Source organism: Podarcis filfolensis, assembly GCF_964270895.1.
Source record: "Podarcis filfolensis genome assembly, chromosome: 3".
Taxonomy (NCBI): Eukaryota; Metazoa; Chordata; class Lepidosauria; order Squamata; family Lacertidae; genus Podarcis; species Podarcis filfolensis.
The window spans coordinates 51,650,864-51,665,694 of record NC_139606.1 but is presented as its reverse complement, the minus strand read 5'-3'; the positions used below and the strand labels follow the sequence as shown (position 1 = coordinate 51,665,694).

At 40.2% G+C, this 14,831-nt stretch overlaps 1 protein-coding gene across 12 annotated transcripts in view; it reads right to left on the bottom strand.

Moving 5' to 3' along the window:
* Positions 1–14,831, bottom strand: part of LOC310760277 (uncharacterized protein) — a 60,676-nt gene that overhangs the window by 7,820 nt on the left and 38,025 nt on the right. For 8 of the 12 annotated variants that reach the window (XM_083608479.1, XM_083608473.1, XM_083608478.1 and 5 more), the window contains 14 exons: positions 14,027–14,192; positions 12,676–12,814; positions 10,944–11,097; positions 9,392–9,487; positions 9,014–9,157; positions 7,533–7,744; positions 6,174–6,312; positions 4,712–4,832; positions 3,840–3,949; positions 2,816–2,965; positions 2,624–2,677; positions 2,322–2,489; positions 1,656–1,808; positions 67–201 (listed from right to left, as the gene is read on the bottom strand). In XM_083608479.1, the coding sequence (XP_083464605.1) occupies positions 67–201; positions 1,656–1,808; positions 2,322–2,489; positions 2,624–2,677; positions 2,816–2,965; positions 3,840–3,949; positions 4,712–4,832; positions 6,174–6,312; positions 7,533–7,744; positions 9,014–9,157; positions 9,392–9,487; positions 10,944–11,097; positions 12,676–12,814; positions 14,027–14,192 (1,941 nt within the window). The remainder of the gene's footprint in view (positions 1–66; positions 202–1,655; positions 1,809–2,321; positions 2,490–2,623; positions 2,678–2,815; positions 2,966–3,839; positions 3,950–4,711; positions 4,833–6,173; positions 6,313–7,532; positions 7,745–9,013; positions 9,158–9,391; positions 9,488–10,943; positions 11,098–12,675; positions 12,815–14,026; positions 14,193–14,831) is intronic. The other 4 variants (XM_083608477.1, XM_083608480.1, XM_083608481.1 and 1 more) reach the window with 1 other exon arrangement.

The window sequence follows — 14,831 nt, the reverse complement described above, 5'->3', positions numbered from 1 at the left end:
TTATTCTCTTTATTTCAATTATGTAGAATGACTTTATTTCAACAGGCTTGGTGGGGGGGCTCTCACCTTCTCCATTTCTCTCAATGTGGCAGATGAGTGTGCTTTTTGCACTGTTTCTTTCCAGCAGCTCATAGCCTTCAGCTTGCATAGCAGAACTCTCAACTGGTTGTTTTCATCCTGTAATGCTTGCAGGTGCCCCTGCTAAGAAGGCAGATAATTCTAGTCAAGGTAAGATTCTGACAAACTCACCATCTCTCCAGCAGCTGCTTGACTATGCACTTTTAAGAATAAGCATCAGAGTCTGTACTTGTGAAAAAAGAAAAGTGGACACTCAGCAGAAACTCAAGTCACTAAAGTGTGCATCCATGATAACACACCCATATCTGAAATCAAAGTATTCACTCTGTGACTGTTATGCAAACCAGTGGCTTTGGCTTAATATCACATGGAGCTAAGCTTTGAAATTTTTATTTTTGCATTACAGCTGTGCCCACAATGACGCACACAAAGTATCTATAATGGGTTTTATTTCTCCAGTTCTGGGTTAAATCTGATATATGAGCTTTCTTCTCCATTTGTACTATATTTATCTTCCAGAACATCTGCTTTTTTAGAAAGTCAATAATCTGAACAGTTAGCATCTTGGCTACTCTGTGTGGTCTCATACAAGCAAAACTCTTAAAAGTCCATATGAATTATTTGATGAGCAAGAACCAACATGTAAACTTACAACCTACCCTAACTGGAATGGGATTACATTTAATATTAAAATCATAAAACAGAACACTTCAAAAACATAAGAATGCCCATTTTAAGCACAGGTGCATTTCAGCTTCAGAACTTTCTAGGAAAGAAACAACTTGTTTTAAGCCAAATCATATTTATTTCTCTGCTTAATTACATTCCACCCAACTTTGGATTTGCTGAGCGAGGCTCATTATAATAAACATTATAGTAATACAGAGTCGCTATAAGGATAATAGGCATATAATACATGTGAAGTGCTATGAACACTTGAACTGATTATGCAAATGTTAAATGAGTCAGTGTTACTGTTCCCAGTGCTGCAGGTGGAGAGGAAGTGAGGGTGAGAGAGAGAGAGTAGCTGGCCTGAAGTTCATGACAGAGGCGAGATGCAAACCAGGAACTTCCTGTCTGATAGCTGCTGTAGTGTAGCAGCGAAAGGAGTGAGCTAACTACCCTCAGTTCCTCTGGGAGGAAGGGCAGGTTACAAATGTAATAAATAAATAAACCGTAACACAAGAAAATCCATTAAAGCCATCTCTTATAATGAGCCTTATGTTTAAAGGCCCATGGAAATAAATAAAAAAAACTCCAGTTCAATTAAAGCGGGCAGCTTGCCTGTAGGGCATATCTGTAGGTGAACAACATTCCACCAATGAGGTACATCCTTCTACTGTGTTCACTCTGTTCCTTGCAGATGCCAGCCCTTGTTTCAGGCTCAGAAAGATCACCTGATGAGGGCCTGACCCTGGGGCCTTTGTGCCCCAAATGGTTCCTATGGGAGGAGGGTCTCCACAACAGCAAGAACATGCTCTTCCAAGTTCTTTTGGCACTGGGCATTTTAATTGGGCCTATGAACTCCTTTTCTAGAAAACATTCTTTAAAACCACATTTCTCACATATCAACTTACCTGAACCAAATGTTCTTTGAGTGTCTTGTTATCTTTTGTGGAGCTGTACTTTTTCTTCAAGTCAATAATTTTGTCCACTCCTTCTCTTCTCACCTCACTGATGATCTCAAACATGCGTTGGCTCATGCTTAGACGATATTCATCCACCCTTCCCTGCAACCACAACAAGAAGCCATAAACTGCACATGCCATTTAATGTACACGAATTTAAAGGAAGGCAAGCAATTCCATAAGATTTCCTTAAAATATAATTATTATTTTTCCAGCAACAAAATGATTTATTTCTGAAATAAGGTGATTCTTCTGCAATGAAAGTGCTCCATTCAAGAAAAAATATCCAGATATGTTGCAATAACTAACAGGTTACTCCACAAAATAAACCTGCACCAAAGAAATGCTGAAAAGGTCATGAGGCTACTGCTTCTAGGTATCACATTCACACAACCAGCAGGCAGATGTTGCAGAGGAGGCTGGCTATAGCCTGGAGTCCTGGCTTTGTATATCCATAGACTTACAAACCAAAACAAGAAACCATGACACTATAACAAACACAACTTTCTTAGAATATAAATCTATGGACAGGAATCCAAAGGAAATGGCCTTTGTAATCTCCAATATAATCCAAGTCATGGGCTGTAGCCAATTAAGTTTCACTTTTGTACCTACTTTTAGTTGCAGACAGATCATAAATATGTTTTGCACCAATGCTTCATAATCTTCTTGCACTTCTTTTCTGATCTTATCTCTGAGGCCATGGGCTTCTCCTTGGAGATCAGCAATTCTAGCTCTCAGAGCCATCATTTCCATAATCATCTCATGACTCAGCTCCGCTACCTAGCAAAAGGTGAGAAAAATGCTATGCTATAACTCGTTTTCTCAAAAATGAGTAATGGGGGATTAAGATGCCAGGCCCTGAGAGATATTCCTGAGGTTACCTGAATAAAAACAATAAAACTACTTCCACTAACCTGACTAAGACCCAGCTCAGCATTTCCTCGCTTGTCTTCTACAACATGCATTTCCTGAAAGAGAATGAAAAAGCATTTTTCATTTTGTTTCTCCATCAAAAGCCTCTGTCAACTATTTTTTTTACTTGTCTGGCCGAGCAATCAATGCGGCACATGACCCCTCTTCCACCACAATCAACAGTATGAGAATACTTGTTCTTTTTGATAGAGGAGCTGATGTTGCTGATGGAGTATATTTTCATAAAACATGGAGTAGGTCTCAAAGTTGCTGCGTTCTCTGGCCATGACATCACAACCCAAAGCAGTGAAGCATTTCTGTAAGTGGTCTTTTGGAAAGCTTATCTGAGGGGGGAAACAAAAAATGAAAATGTCAGGGTTTTTTGATGGTCACACAGATAAATCTATTCACTTCCAGTGGTTCCTCCATTGTTCACTGGTGCCAGAGCACATACATCCAAGGTCCTGTCACCAGAATTTCTGCTTGAAGATTTCTGGTATGATGCATAGGATAGCCTAAACCTCCAAAATGATCCTTAGTACCTTCCACCAACCAGGATCAACTAGATCAGGGGTAGCCAATGCAATGCCCCCAGATGTTGCCGGACCACAACTCCCATCATGCCTAACCATTGGCTAGTGGCCATGCTGACAGGGCCTGATGGGAACTGCATTTGAACAGCAACTGGAGGACGCCATTTTGGCTACTCCTAGGCTAGATGGATAATTTATTTGATTCAGTAGCCAGGTTTAATAATTTCTGCCAGGCAGGACCCAGCTCTAAAATGTCTAATTTCTGCCAGGCAGGACCCAGCTCTTCTTGGGCTAGATGGTGAAATATTTAAATTAAAAAATATGCAAGAGAACTTTCCCCTTAACCATGGGATAAACACAGCTTGTGCCCATGGAGGATGTAAAAACAGCATTTCCAGGAAAAGTGTGTGCCCTGGGTCCAGCAAAATAATTTGGAATATGAAAATTGGAGAACATGCTTGAACAGACTCATTGGATGGTATCTGACTAAATCATAGTGACAACTAACTTAAGTCCACTGATTTCAATGGGTCTCCTCTCAGTATGACTTAGATATGACTGACAGTAGTTATCTCTAGCAGAAAATGCCTGTAGCACAGCACATATTTCAGCAAGAAAAACCTAAGTTATGCAGTTATTTTGCCCCACTAGATTTCAATCACTGGAAAAGAAAAAATTTATGTACCTCTGCATCAGTTTCTTGGTGATTTTCCATTAGCTTCTGTACAAATGATTCAACAATTTCTGGCCTTGTGACAGAGAAGATTTCTTGCATGCCATGATGTTTCCAGAGCTCTGAAAGAACAAGTTTTTGTTTGGGGGGGGGGTCTTTTTCTTCAATCTTCAGAGTAATAAAACATGGAAGCCTCAGTCTACTTTGAATATGACTAACACTGGGTATCTTATGATGTGACAGGCTTTTTGATGGCGCACAAGTCCTACTCTGCTACTTTTTTTTTTAATATAAAAAACCCCAAATGTGCAGGAGCACAGAAGATCATAATTGCAGGCAGACAAAGGGTGCCTGAATGTGACTAATGATGTTACCATAATCATTATCATTATTATAGACGTACGTCATGCTCTTTGACAGAGCACAAGTCCCACTGTTCTGTAGGGAAAAAGAAAACCTGCAGGTGCAGCAAGAGTGATGTATCCCACATGCTGATAAAAGTGGAATGAGAAGGACATGAAACAATGTCTGGAGGACACAGTGTTGGTTACCTCTGGCTTAACACAACACAAATGTGGGCTGCTGAATATATGCAGAGGCCTCTTTACACTTGCTGTTTGAAGAAAGCATCTCCAAGTGACCAGCTTTAGTGTTTTTTAGTGTGGCAACTTTCTCCATGACTCCTTAGTTGCAGTGCTTTGAAGAAAGTATTATGTGGGTCATGGCTAACCACCAAAGACAGATGATATATGGAGAAATTCAGGGTGGTGCTGACATAGTGACTGTGGTATGTACACAAGCAACTACTGGGTGTTGTTTCTCACTTCCCCCCTGTCAAAACAGAACAGAGTAGAAGCTAGATGAAAGATGGGTTCAGTTGTTACCTGTAGAGAGGTTTCTTTCTTCTCTTGTTTTTTCAGATATAACCAGCGTTATTTCCTTGTTAACTTTTTTTTGTACATCACGGATCATATGTATTTCTAGACTTTCCAAGAGTTTTTGCAGCTAGGATAAAAAAGCAGAAAAAACTAGCTTGCTTTTAACTATATCTTCATTTAACCACTCAGAAGCCATGTTTCTTCAGAAAGTATATGGTCACTTTAGACTTCCTAAAATGGCAAAGTAAAGGCCAAACTCTAAATGAGGCAGCAGCAGCTTTAATCATTTTTAAGGCCTACAATCTTTAACTGATCAATGGGATAAAATTTTAAATCAATCACTTTAATGTATTTTAAAATAGGCTAAAATGGGATCTGAATTAAATAGACAACACATATTTTAAAGTGTATTGTTTTTAAAATGATAGTACTAATGAGACTGCAGGTCTGTCTTGGAAGAGGCAGTCTCCCTGCGCTCTCAAGTAATAGGAAAGCGCACGTCTACAGTGGTACAACATTTGCATGCACTATACTAAAACAGTATGCTTTTTCTTCAAAACAATGACTTATTTATGTGTATTTAATTGATTAAACTATGAAAATTAATTTGATTAATTGCCTAAGATTTCTTTAATCAAGTGACAGCCTGACAGCTTTAAAAAATCATAAATCTAGCAAAAGTACATTTTTATACAACAATATTTTGACAGTTATTGTCAGAGAGCATCAGGAGCAATGCCAGAGGTACTGTGAGCTGAGGACTGACCTGTCAAAAAGGTTGACTCAGGCCTTTTGACCTGATGAATGTATTTAGGGCTTTATAAACTTCCTGGTTTTTGCTGCTTGGTGGGGACAGGAAAAACAGGAGAGTTATCAAGCCCCAAGCAAGTCACCAAACATTTCAGCTCAGAGGCAGAGTCACTGCTAGGCTGTGTAAACAATACTGTGTAAGCAATGGCTGGAGCAATACTTTTATTTGGTATAAGCATGTTTCCAACAAATACCTGCTGAGCGGCATTTGGTTTGGTGGGCCATGTTGTCTAAGGTTATCTGAACCATTTGCCAGGAGCACAAGCCACTATCATATATGCCTCTACAAACTTTCCGAACAGCTTCAGAGTCAGATACAAAACTTCTGCTTGAAGAAAACCATTAAGGTAACTTCTTCTGCCTGAAGACACTATTCAGGCTACCTGTGTCTGTAAGATCAGGGCGGATGTGTGTGTGTGTGGAGGGTGGTGGAGGCTTAGTCAGCCATTATGTAGGGAGCATAGTCATGTTAAAGATTTGTTTGCAACAAGTAAAATATGAACAGATAGCTCACAGCATTTGTACTATCTTAAGCTGCTGGGAAGGATTCTAATGTATGGGATTCTAATGTACCACAGAAACTATATTTCACTACAATTTTAAAAAGTATAAAATCATTCTCTTTTTGTATTCTGCTTGCCTGTTAGCTATGTTTTACCTGGTGTGTTTTTATCTCGGTTTCTGAAGCGTCTTTAGGGGGCAGAATAGAGTGATATGTCAATCCAAATCCTTCAAGTTCATCTTCTATACCCATATGTATAGCTATGCTTCTCATAGCAGGATACAGAACTTCAGTACTAGAAAAATGCAGAGATACAGACATTGTACATGCTTAATTTCTCTTGTTTAATGTTTTCCATTTATTTTGCATTGGTTTCTAGCATGCCCTCAATATTACAATTTTCTATGTGCCTTTAAACTTGTTCATAAAGGATTTAGACTCATTGTGATTGAGGCAGCCAGGTTTGATGATAATACCATTTTTTTTCAACGGTGTTAGAACAGAAAGGGATTGTGAAGAATCTCTCCAAACTGGGTAAATGAGCAGTGCAAGTGTAAAGTGATGAAAATTGGGGCAAAAAAAGTTTCTTAATTTCACATCAATGTGTTGCTCATGAGGTCTGAAGGGTTGGTGAATGATAAACAATGAAATCTGGGGGTCATATATTGACCCAATGTGTGGCAATTGTGAAGAAAGCGAATTCCATGTTGGGAATGTGTCAAAATCTGAACTTCTGACTCCATTATGCCTCCAGAATAAGGCATGTTCCTTTTCCTATACACTCAAAAAGCACCTAATTGAATCCTGTTTGGCAGGAAAATCAAGAAATCCTAGCGATACATTGTCAAGAGAGCCACTTCCCTGATCCCGTGTCAGCCATCTCCTCACAATTTCCCTAAAGGAGTTAAAAGATTTACCTAGGAAGTGTGAGATGGGATCTAACTGGACTGATAAAATGGTGCTTTGTCCCTCACCAACCATCAGGAAACCTACAACTGATCATCTACACTGTGTATGAGACCACAAGCCTCATAGATCACATTTCTAACTGGCTGATTGCAAGCAAGAAAGTCACTCTCTCGCCACTTATAAGGTTGTTGTGAGGATGACTGGAATACAAGTAAAATGCTTTCCTTATGAATCACATTATACAGTAACTTAGTCATCATAATGTACCATGGGCAGGGTGGGTGGGGCAGGTTCCTGCATCCTTGTGCCTTATTAAACACTCTGCGGTTGGTTTCTGGTTGCAGTGGAGAAAGCCAAGGAAAAGAAAGCCCTTTTCCACTTTATTTTCCTTTCCATCCCACCCCACTTTTTTATAGACAAGATTTTGAAATGCCGTGTATCCTAGTAATCTAGTTTTAACTGCTGAAAATGAAATCAAATTTATAATAAAACAGCAAGGAAAACCCAGGAAAACAAAAAAGCACTGAGTACTGGTTTTTTCCTTTACTTTGTTGTCTGCACTGTTGATGATTAACCTTCACTCTATTACATGGAAATGGAACTTACCTGTATAGTTCAGTAAATTGCTTGTATAGAGGAACTGTGTTGATATCATCAACTTTTAATTTAAGCCTTCCCCATTCTGCTTTTAAAATTTCCAGTTGCTTCCACAGTATCAGGTAAGATTTCTGCAAGGAACTTGAAGCCACTGAATCAGGCAGCTCCAACAGTGCTTTTGAAGCCTTTCCACTTGCTTCAGTTGTCATTGCCAATTTCTGCTAAAATCATTGTGGGGAAAGCGTCAGACACAGAAGCTTAAAGCCAGAATGCATTTATAATGGCAGGGAAGACTTTTACTCTCTCTTCCTGCCATGACTGCCAGTCTGGATAGGCTAGCCATGCTAGGGACTCTTAAGTAGATGCCTACCACTTTCCTTACATGCCATCCAATCTGGGGGTGGGGAATATGAAACCTGAGGGTCCAAGGTAAATATTTATATGAGGAGAAACAGAGAGAAAGCACCCAGCTTCCTGGTCTCTCACCAGAGCCCAAGGTAGCTTGTTTTTCTCTGTCAAATCCCACTTATAAATGCATGTGAAGCATGAAGCCAAATGGTCTAGGCACAAGAGAAAGAAATAATTGAGCCTGGCAGAAATGCATACACAAACTGAACAGTCAATATTAATAAGTTAATTAAGAATAAAAGTTAGGATGACAAAGAGAAGCGGCAGAATGGTGCTTTTAAGAAAATTAAGAAAACAATTTTAGTTCAGTTGTATCTATCCTGCTGTAGCTGCTTCTGGTCTCCTCACACATGATGTAGCAGCACTGAAAGACAGATGGAGTATGGAGAACAAAGGTCTGTTGGTTACAGTCATCTCTTGACCCAGGTGTGCTCTGATTGACAGGTGGCTTTTGATCAGCCACTCACAAGCCAGCCATGCCCTCAGAAGTTGGCAGAAGGGCCGGAAGCTATCCTTTCTGCTTCTCCTGCACAAAAACCCATTCCACACTAAGTGAATTGAAGGGAGATTGGACTTCTCTGTGTATATGTGAGGGAGGATTAGAGAGACCGAGTAATTGTACAGTGACAGGCAGGGCTGCATTACAGTGTTAACTAGTGTTGCAAGAAGAGAAAATGTAGCAGAGCAGATGTTTTAGACACAAAAGCTGCATCACCTCATACTACTCACATTGATAAAGAGAAGAACCTCAAGAGGTACAAAACTGTACACATTTGTTAGCATTCTGATTGGCTCAGTCATCTACTGTGCCATTTGTGTAAGTCACCTCTGACACACGCTTGCCAGTTTACATGCAGAGGTTTTGTATTCATATATACAGTAGTACACAATTCTAATATAAGATCCCATATAATATCTTCTAACATGCTACATTCCAGCAAGTGCTGCAACCATGTGATTTTGTTTAACTTGAAACTTGACTAGATCTTTTTACAAAAAAGGAATAAAAACCACATTAGTTAAACTGAACTGTTCATGCAAAGATGATGCCAGATGTCAGTGAGTTGCTGTCTCTAATTTACCTTTCCAAAAGATGTTCTCTGTTCTCCATGACCATTCAGACCCTCATAATTACTCCAGAGTACATCCTCCATTGCAAGCTGCATCTCAACCAGCTCCCCATGGACTACTTTTCGATCCTCATCATTCAGTCCACACAGACATAGCTAGAAAGGTCAGTCAGTCAATTTTTACTTGCAAAATACTTTATTTATTTATCGCTTCCCGTGACGAGGCACCTCAAAGCAATTTACAATATAATGACATATATTAAGGATACATATATAAAATTGGTTAAGAACAACTGCACATAAAAACAATTCTAAGTTGGGTTGGTTAGTAGGGATGTCAGCCCCCAGATGAATTTAAAGTGCACCTTAGAGGTAATAAGAGTACCATACCTGCATATTATAGTTTATGGGGTCTAGGTTGCTGATAATAACAGGAAATGGACCTGTGTTTGCTAGGAATGTTCTCCACGGGAACAACAACACTGCCTAAAAACAAAGAGTTGCAACTTTAAAATGTAATATTAAGCAACAAGCACATATAAACCAAATATCATAAAATGCAGTTTCACTAACAGTATGCACCTTTCTCTGCTAGGCAGAAAGTGGCAGTAAGGCTACCCAACTTCACCAAATCATGCCCCTATTCTTTCCTTTTATCCGTTACAGTTCATCTTGAAATCAAGCCAGGTACAAAAGAAGACCCCTGTGGGACAATGTAACTACCCAACAGCTGCTCAATGCTTACAGGTGGAAGTTCTTGTGCTAATCAAAACATAGTGGTACCTCTGGTTAAGAACTTAATTCATTCTGGAGGTCCATTCTTAACCTGAAACCGTTCTTAACCTGAGGTATCACTTTAGCTAATGGGGCCTCCCGCTGCTACCATGCCACCAGCGCACAATTTCTGTTCTCATCCTGAGGTAAAGTTCTTAACCCAAGGTACTACTTCTGGGTTAGCGGAGTCTGTAACCTGAGGTGTCTGTAACCTGAGGTACCACTGTTACTTCATTGGATGCAACTCTAAATACCAGATCAGGGAAAAGCTGGAGGGGGGGGAAGTGTTATATTTTTTATGGGGAGGCTTAAGCCTTTCTCAAATCCACCTCCCCTCCATACAGCAAATAGTATTAGGATAAAACTTACATTGACATAAACAAGATGTATTTTCCTAATAATGATAGCTGCCATGTGCGGGGAAGGTGAATTTTTACTGAAATTAAAGCCCTCTCCCTATAGGCTGCGATGCCAGTGATGACATTCTCTGCCCTCCCACCCTCCATGTGCCTGGTATTTAATTTTTAAAAGCCCACAATATGATTGCTAATTATATCATTAATATAGTTATACCCAAGATACCAGTTGATCCAGGGGCAGTGCACAGCAGTGATCTGCTTTTGGCAGCCAATTCTGTCCTGTGCCCACAGCAGCTGCTAGTTTGCAGTTAATGAGCCACCAGGCTTGACTCTGTGCAAAAACTGCACCTTTGCATGCTATCCACACTGTGCTGTCTTGTGATGGCAGTTAAGACCACAGATTGTGCCACACAGCAATAGAGCTGGGCCACCTGCTACCACAAGCAGGGAACCACCTAAGTAAGAGAAGAGACCATTGGCTGCCATAAGGAGGTGAACCAAGTGCTTTGGGTCCTAAGCCATCATGAGATTTAGGATGCAAGAGACTCAAAAGACTCAGATTTTGACATCAGTTATACCACTGCTGGTGGACTAGAGTGGACTGGCGAAAAGAGAAATGGCTAAAAAAACCTGGAGACTGTTTGTGATGAAACTTTTGTATTTTGTGAAAATACCCCAAGGAGACATCTTGGCTTTTTCAACAAAGAGACACATACATATAGCCTTGTGCTGATTGCACAGCTAACAATGGTACAAAAGAGAAGGAAACAGTTAAGGAAGAGGAATCTTTGGAAGACTATTTTACTCACTCTGTGGCCAAGTGGGTCTAGTGGCTGCGGAAGCCGGAGCTGGGAAGCAAAGGCACTTCCAACAGTGGTGTTACTTATGGGAGGCAAGCCATGGTAAATGTGATCCGTAATGCTCTGATAGGCAGAAACATTTCCAGATGATAAAAATGCTTCTCTGGAGGGTTACCAGAAAAAAAAATACATTATAAAAGCAAATACAATAAAATTATTTCCTATTTATTAATCAATGTTTTTTTTAAAAGGTCTGATTTTAACATGTACTTATTTTCAAACTGCTCCATACATCCATAATTTAGAAAATTAGCATGACGATGAACTTCACTTGGAAGTGACATGAGATTTGCCCTTTAGTGAGAAGCCCTGCTTTTTGAAGAGAGGTTTTAGGCTAGTTTAACTGTTATGGTTTTCTTCCCCCAAATCCTGGAAATCAGGAAATCTGAGATCAGGAATGGATGCTGAGAATTCTCTGCTTAAGACCTATTCCTCATAGAACTATGACTCCCATTATTCCTACGCCTCTTGTATAAATATGCCCCTGAGCAATAGCAATCAATGTAGCATTTCTGGTAGAATTCAAGAACTCTCCCAACCCCTAGATGATCCTCAGGGTTCCGTCCAACTCTATGATTCAAGATGGAGAAAGCAAGCAAACCCACTGTACTCTCTCACTGTTGAGAGTTTACTCCGGCTCCTAACCTATGTGCATTTGGAACTCACACACATTTCACCACAGGGCAGATGTGCAAGTTCTCCCTTCAGGTCTGGACATCCTGGCTGGGACGGATGGCAACTGTAGTATAAAACTTCTAGAGGGGACCTGGTTAGTGAAGGATGCTATATTATTTTAAACCTTCTTAGTGGCTAATGTGCAGATTAAATAATCTGAATGACCAACTATCTTAAATCTATGTATTACAGCATGGGGTTCTACAAAAACACAGAAATGCAGTACCTTTTTGCAACACATGGAAATGAACAAAGAAAACATTGATTTCATTTAAATATCTTTATTATATATCTTCTTGAGATTAACCAGTGTTTAAAATATTGCTAGATGTACACCTCCCATGATCAGAAATTTTAAAGGTGGCTTTGGTGCACAATACCGAAACCTGCTATTTTCAGAATTCGTTTTTCGGAAAGGTTTCCAATAAAAGCAAAACAGCAGGTGTAAGAACGCAGGTGGCGCTGCTATTATAAGTTTTGGAATCACAGGCTGAAACACACAAACACACAATCATGTGCAACTTTCCCCAGCTAATATATATAAAAAAGACAACTAAAAGCAAACTCAAGAAGCTGCAAATTTAAATGAAGGAATGATGGGGCAGGGGAGAAAGACAGGTTGCGTAACTCTTTTTCACTGCCATTTTTGTCCTCAAAAAATTTGCCCCTGCCCCCAGCTGCTTTTTAGCTGGCAGGGGAAAAGATAGTGGTACTTGTATGTTTTCTCAAATAAATGGGAAAACAGCAGGGAGCTACTTTTGAGTGGAGCAAATGGCCGGGGTGGGGAATAGGCAGCCTCTGTGCATCTCCCTTCCTCTATTTAAATCCACAGCTTCATATGACAGCTTTTGGTTAAAAGAAATTTAAAGAATCAGGGGAAAGTGATATACAACTTCTCATAATGTGTAGTTTCAGCCTTAAAGAAAACACCTGCCAGATCCTTCCTTTTGACATTTCCCCCAACTTGAATCAACATCCTTATTTTTGAGCTATGCTAATCTCTTACCGCACAGAATGTCTAACAGCTGCCTCAAATTGCAGAAGTGTAACTTCTCTGTGCATGCCCAGCATCTGGGCCACTTTCTTTGGATCTGAGGGACTATGAAGATTGTCTATTTTTTTCTGCAGGTCTTGGAGCTCAATTCCTAGAATCCCAACAGCAGGCATAAATAAAATATCCTGGCATTTATTTCCCTTCTTTATTTCATTCTTACATCCAATGCTTCTACCCATTTAATTTCAGTCCAAGCTGAAACCTATGGGAGGCAATGGTGGCATTGGGACAACAGGAGCTCAGTCCCTACAGTCCCAAGGATGGCAAAAAATCCAAGGAGGCAAACTGGCTCAGCCCTTGTAATTACAGCCAAGGATAGGATCAGAATGCACACCCAATCTATTTTTAACCATTGCAGAGAAAGTTGCCTAGTTTCTTATAGAAACATTACTTTGCTCCTTACTTCTTGAAAGCACCCCACACAATCAACATCAGCAGCGTGTATGTCACACCCTAGTGCAAACATGCACAAAGATCATGAGTCTAAACATGCATGCATATATCCACTCATGGGCATGGATGCACACACACAGTCAGGCATAACCTAAGAACTGGTAAAATACAACCACGTTCCATTCTAGAGAAAACTCTGACAAAAGCCAGCTTATGAGTCTCAGCTATCAGCAAGCCATACAATATAACCATTTCAGCAGACGGTTAAAACATTATTTGATTGAATGATTTGGTTTGTGAACAAGATCCAACAGAATACATAATAGCAAATGTATAGTACCTTTTCATTAAATTAGGCCTGTACAGCTGTTTGTAGTTTAAATATGGGCCCAGAAAACGCCTCCCTGCCCATCTTTTGTTTCAATGAACTGGATGTCCTTCTTTAGAACATCTGACAATTCAGCTGAAGATGTTTCACTCAGCAGTAAATCTCACTGATATCAGATTACAGTCTCATAGAGCATCAAAGACAATCAAGTAAGAATATTTACCACAAAAAACCAGAAATGTTTAACTTTAACTGTGTCAAATGTGTGAGGGAAAGACCCCCCTCCCCCGCTCCAGGAAAACCCATACATGACTGGATCACCAGTCAATATGATTTGAGGAAATATTTCCCAAACCAGAAGCTCTTAATTTGAAAATAGTGTGTGTGTGTGTGTGTGTGTGTGTGTGTATGTACACACACACAGAGAGGGAGAGGGAAAGAGAGAGAAAATCACAGATGTTAAGCATAAATGTGCAGTTTCTGATTTAAGACATCTATACCCAAAGTATTCCTTTGAACAGCGCATTTCAAACTTGCCCTTACATTCATTATCTGTTTCAAAGAAGAACATCTGTTACTAACCGATCCATTCAGTCCCTCCCCATTCTGCAGTGAGATGGTCAGGAGGACACACATAATCAAGGCAGCCTGTTGCATTTCCTAGCTGTGCAAAGCTGAAAATGTAGGAAATAATGTCGTGAAAAGCTGCAACAATTTGCAGTGTCTGCCTCAGGGCTCTGAAGCCAGTCTGTAGAAAAGGGAAGGAAATACAGGGAGAAAAATCTTTCAAAAATTAAACACAAATCATAATCAACTAGCCATTTAGCAATCACAAACTGAAAGCAGCAGCTGCTATTTGCAATCTAATGGGTATTAATTGTGGGATCAGTGCAGGCCCACACAGGGGAGGGGGGCAGCCAGGTACACTTGCCCTGGGCCTCAGAGGGCTAAGCTGGCTGGGGGGCCCCACCAGGGACCAGGTGCTTTTTTTGTTTGAGTTTATAACTCAAGACTCTTGCCCTGGGCCTTAGGCAAGCTCTGCATGGGCCTGGATCAGTGCTTCTCATGCACTGCAGCATCACACAACATCATCAACATCAAAACACCAGCTTGCCCCCACCCCCATTTAATCATTTCCCCCCTATTTCTGGGGGAAATCCAATAAGTTAAAAGAAATGGTTGCCAACAACCCATTGGCAATATTGAGGCCTCATCTGAAAACACCTCAAGGGAGTGTCTAGATTGGACTGCTGCCTTTACTAACAGTTCAAAATCCATTCCAGAAAATATTACTAATATCCCATAGGCTTTCTATATTTATTTCATTCAAGGGTAGTTCTGCCATTAGACAAAAGAGGCAGTCCACTTGAGTTGGTAGATTTTGGGA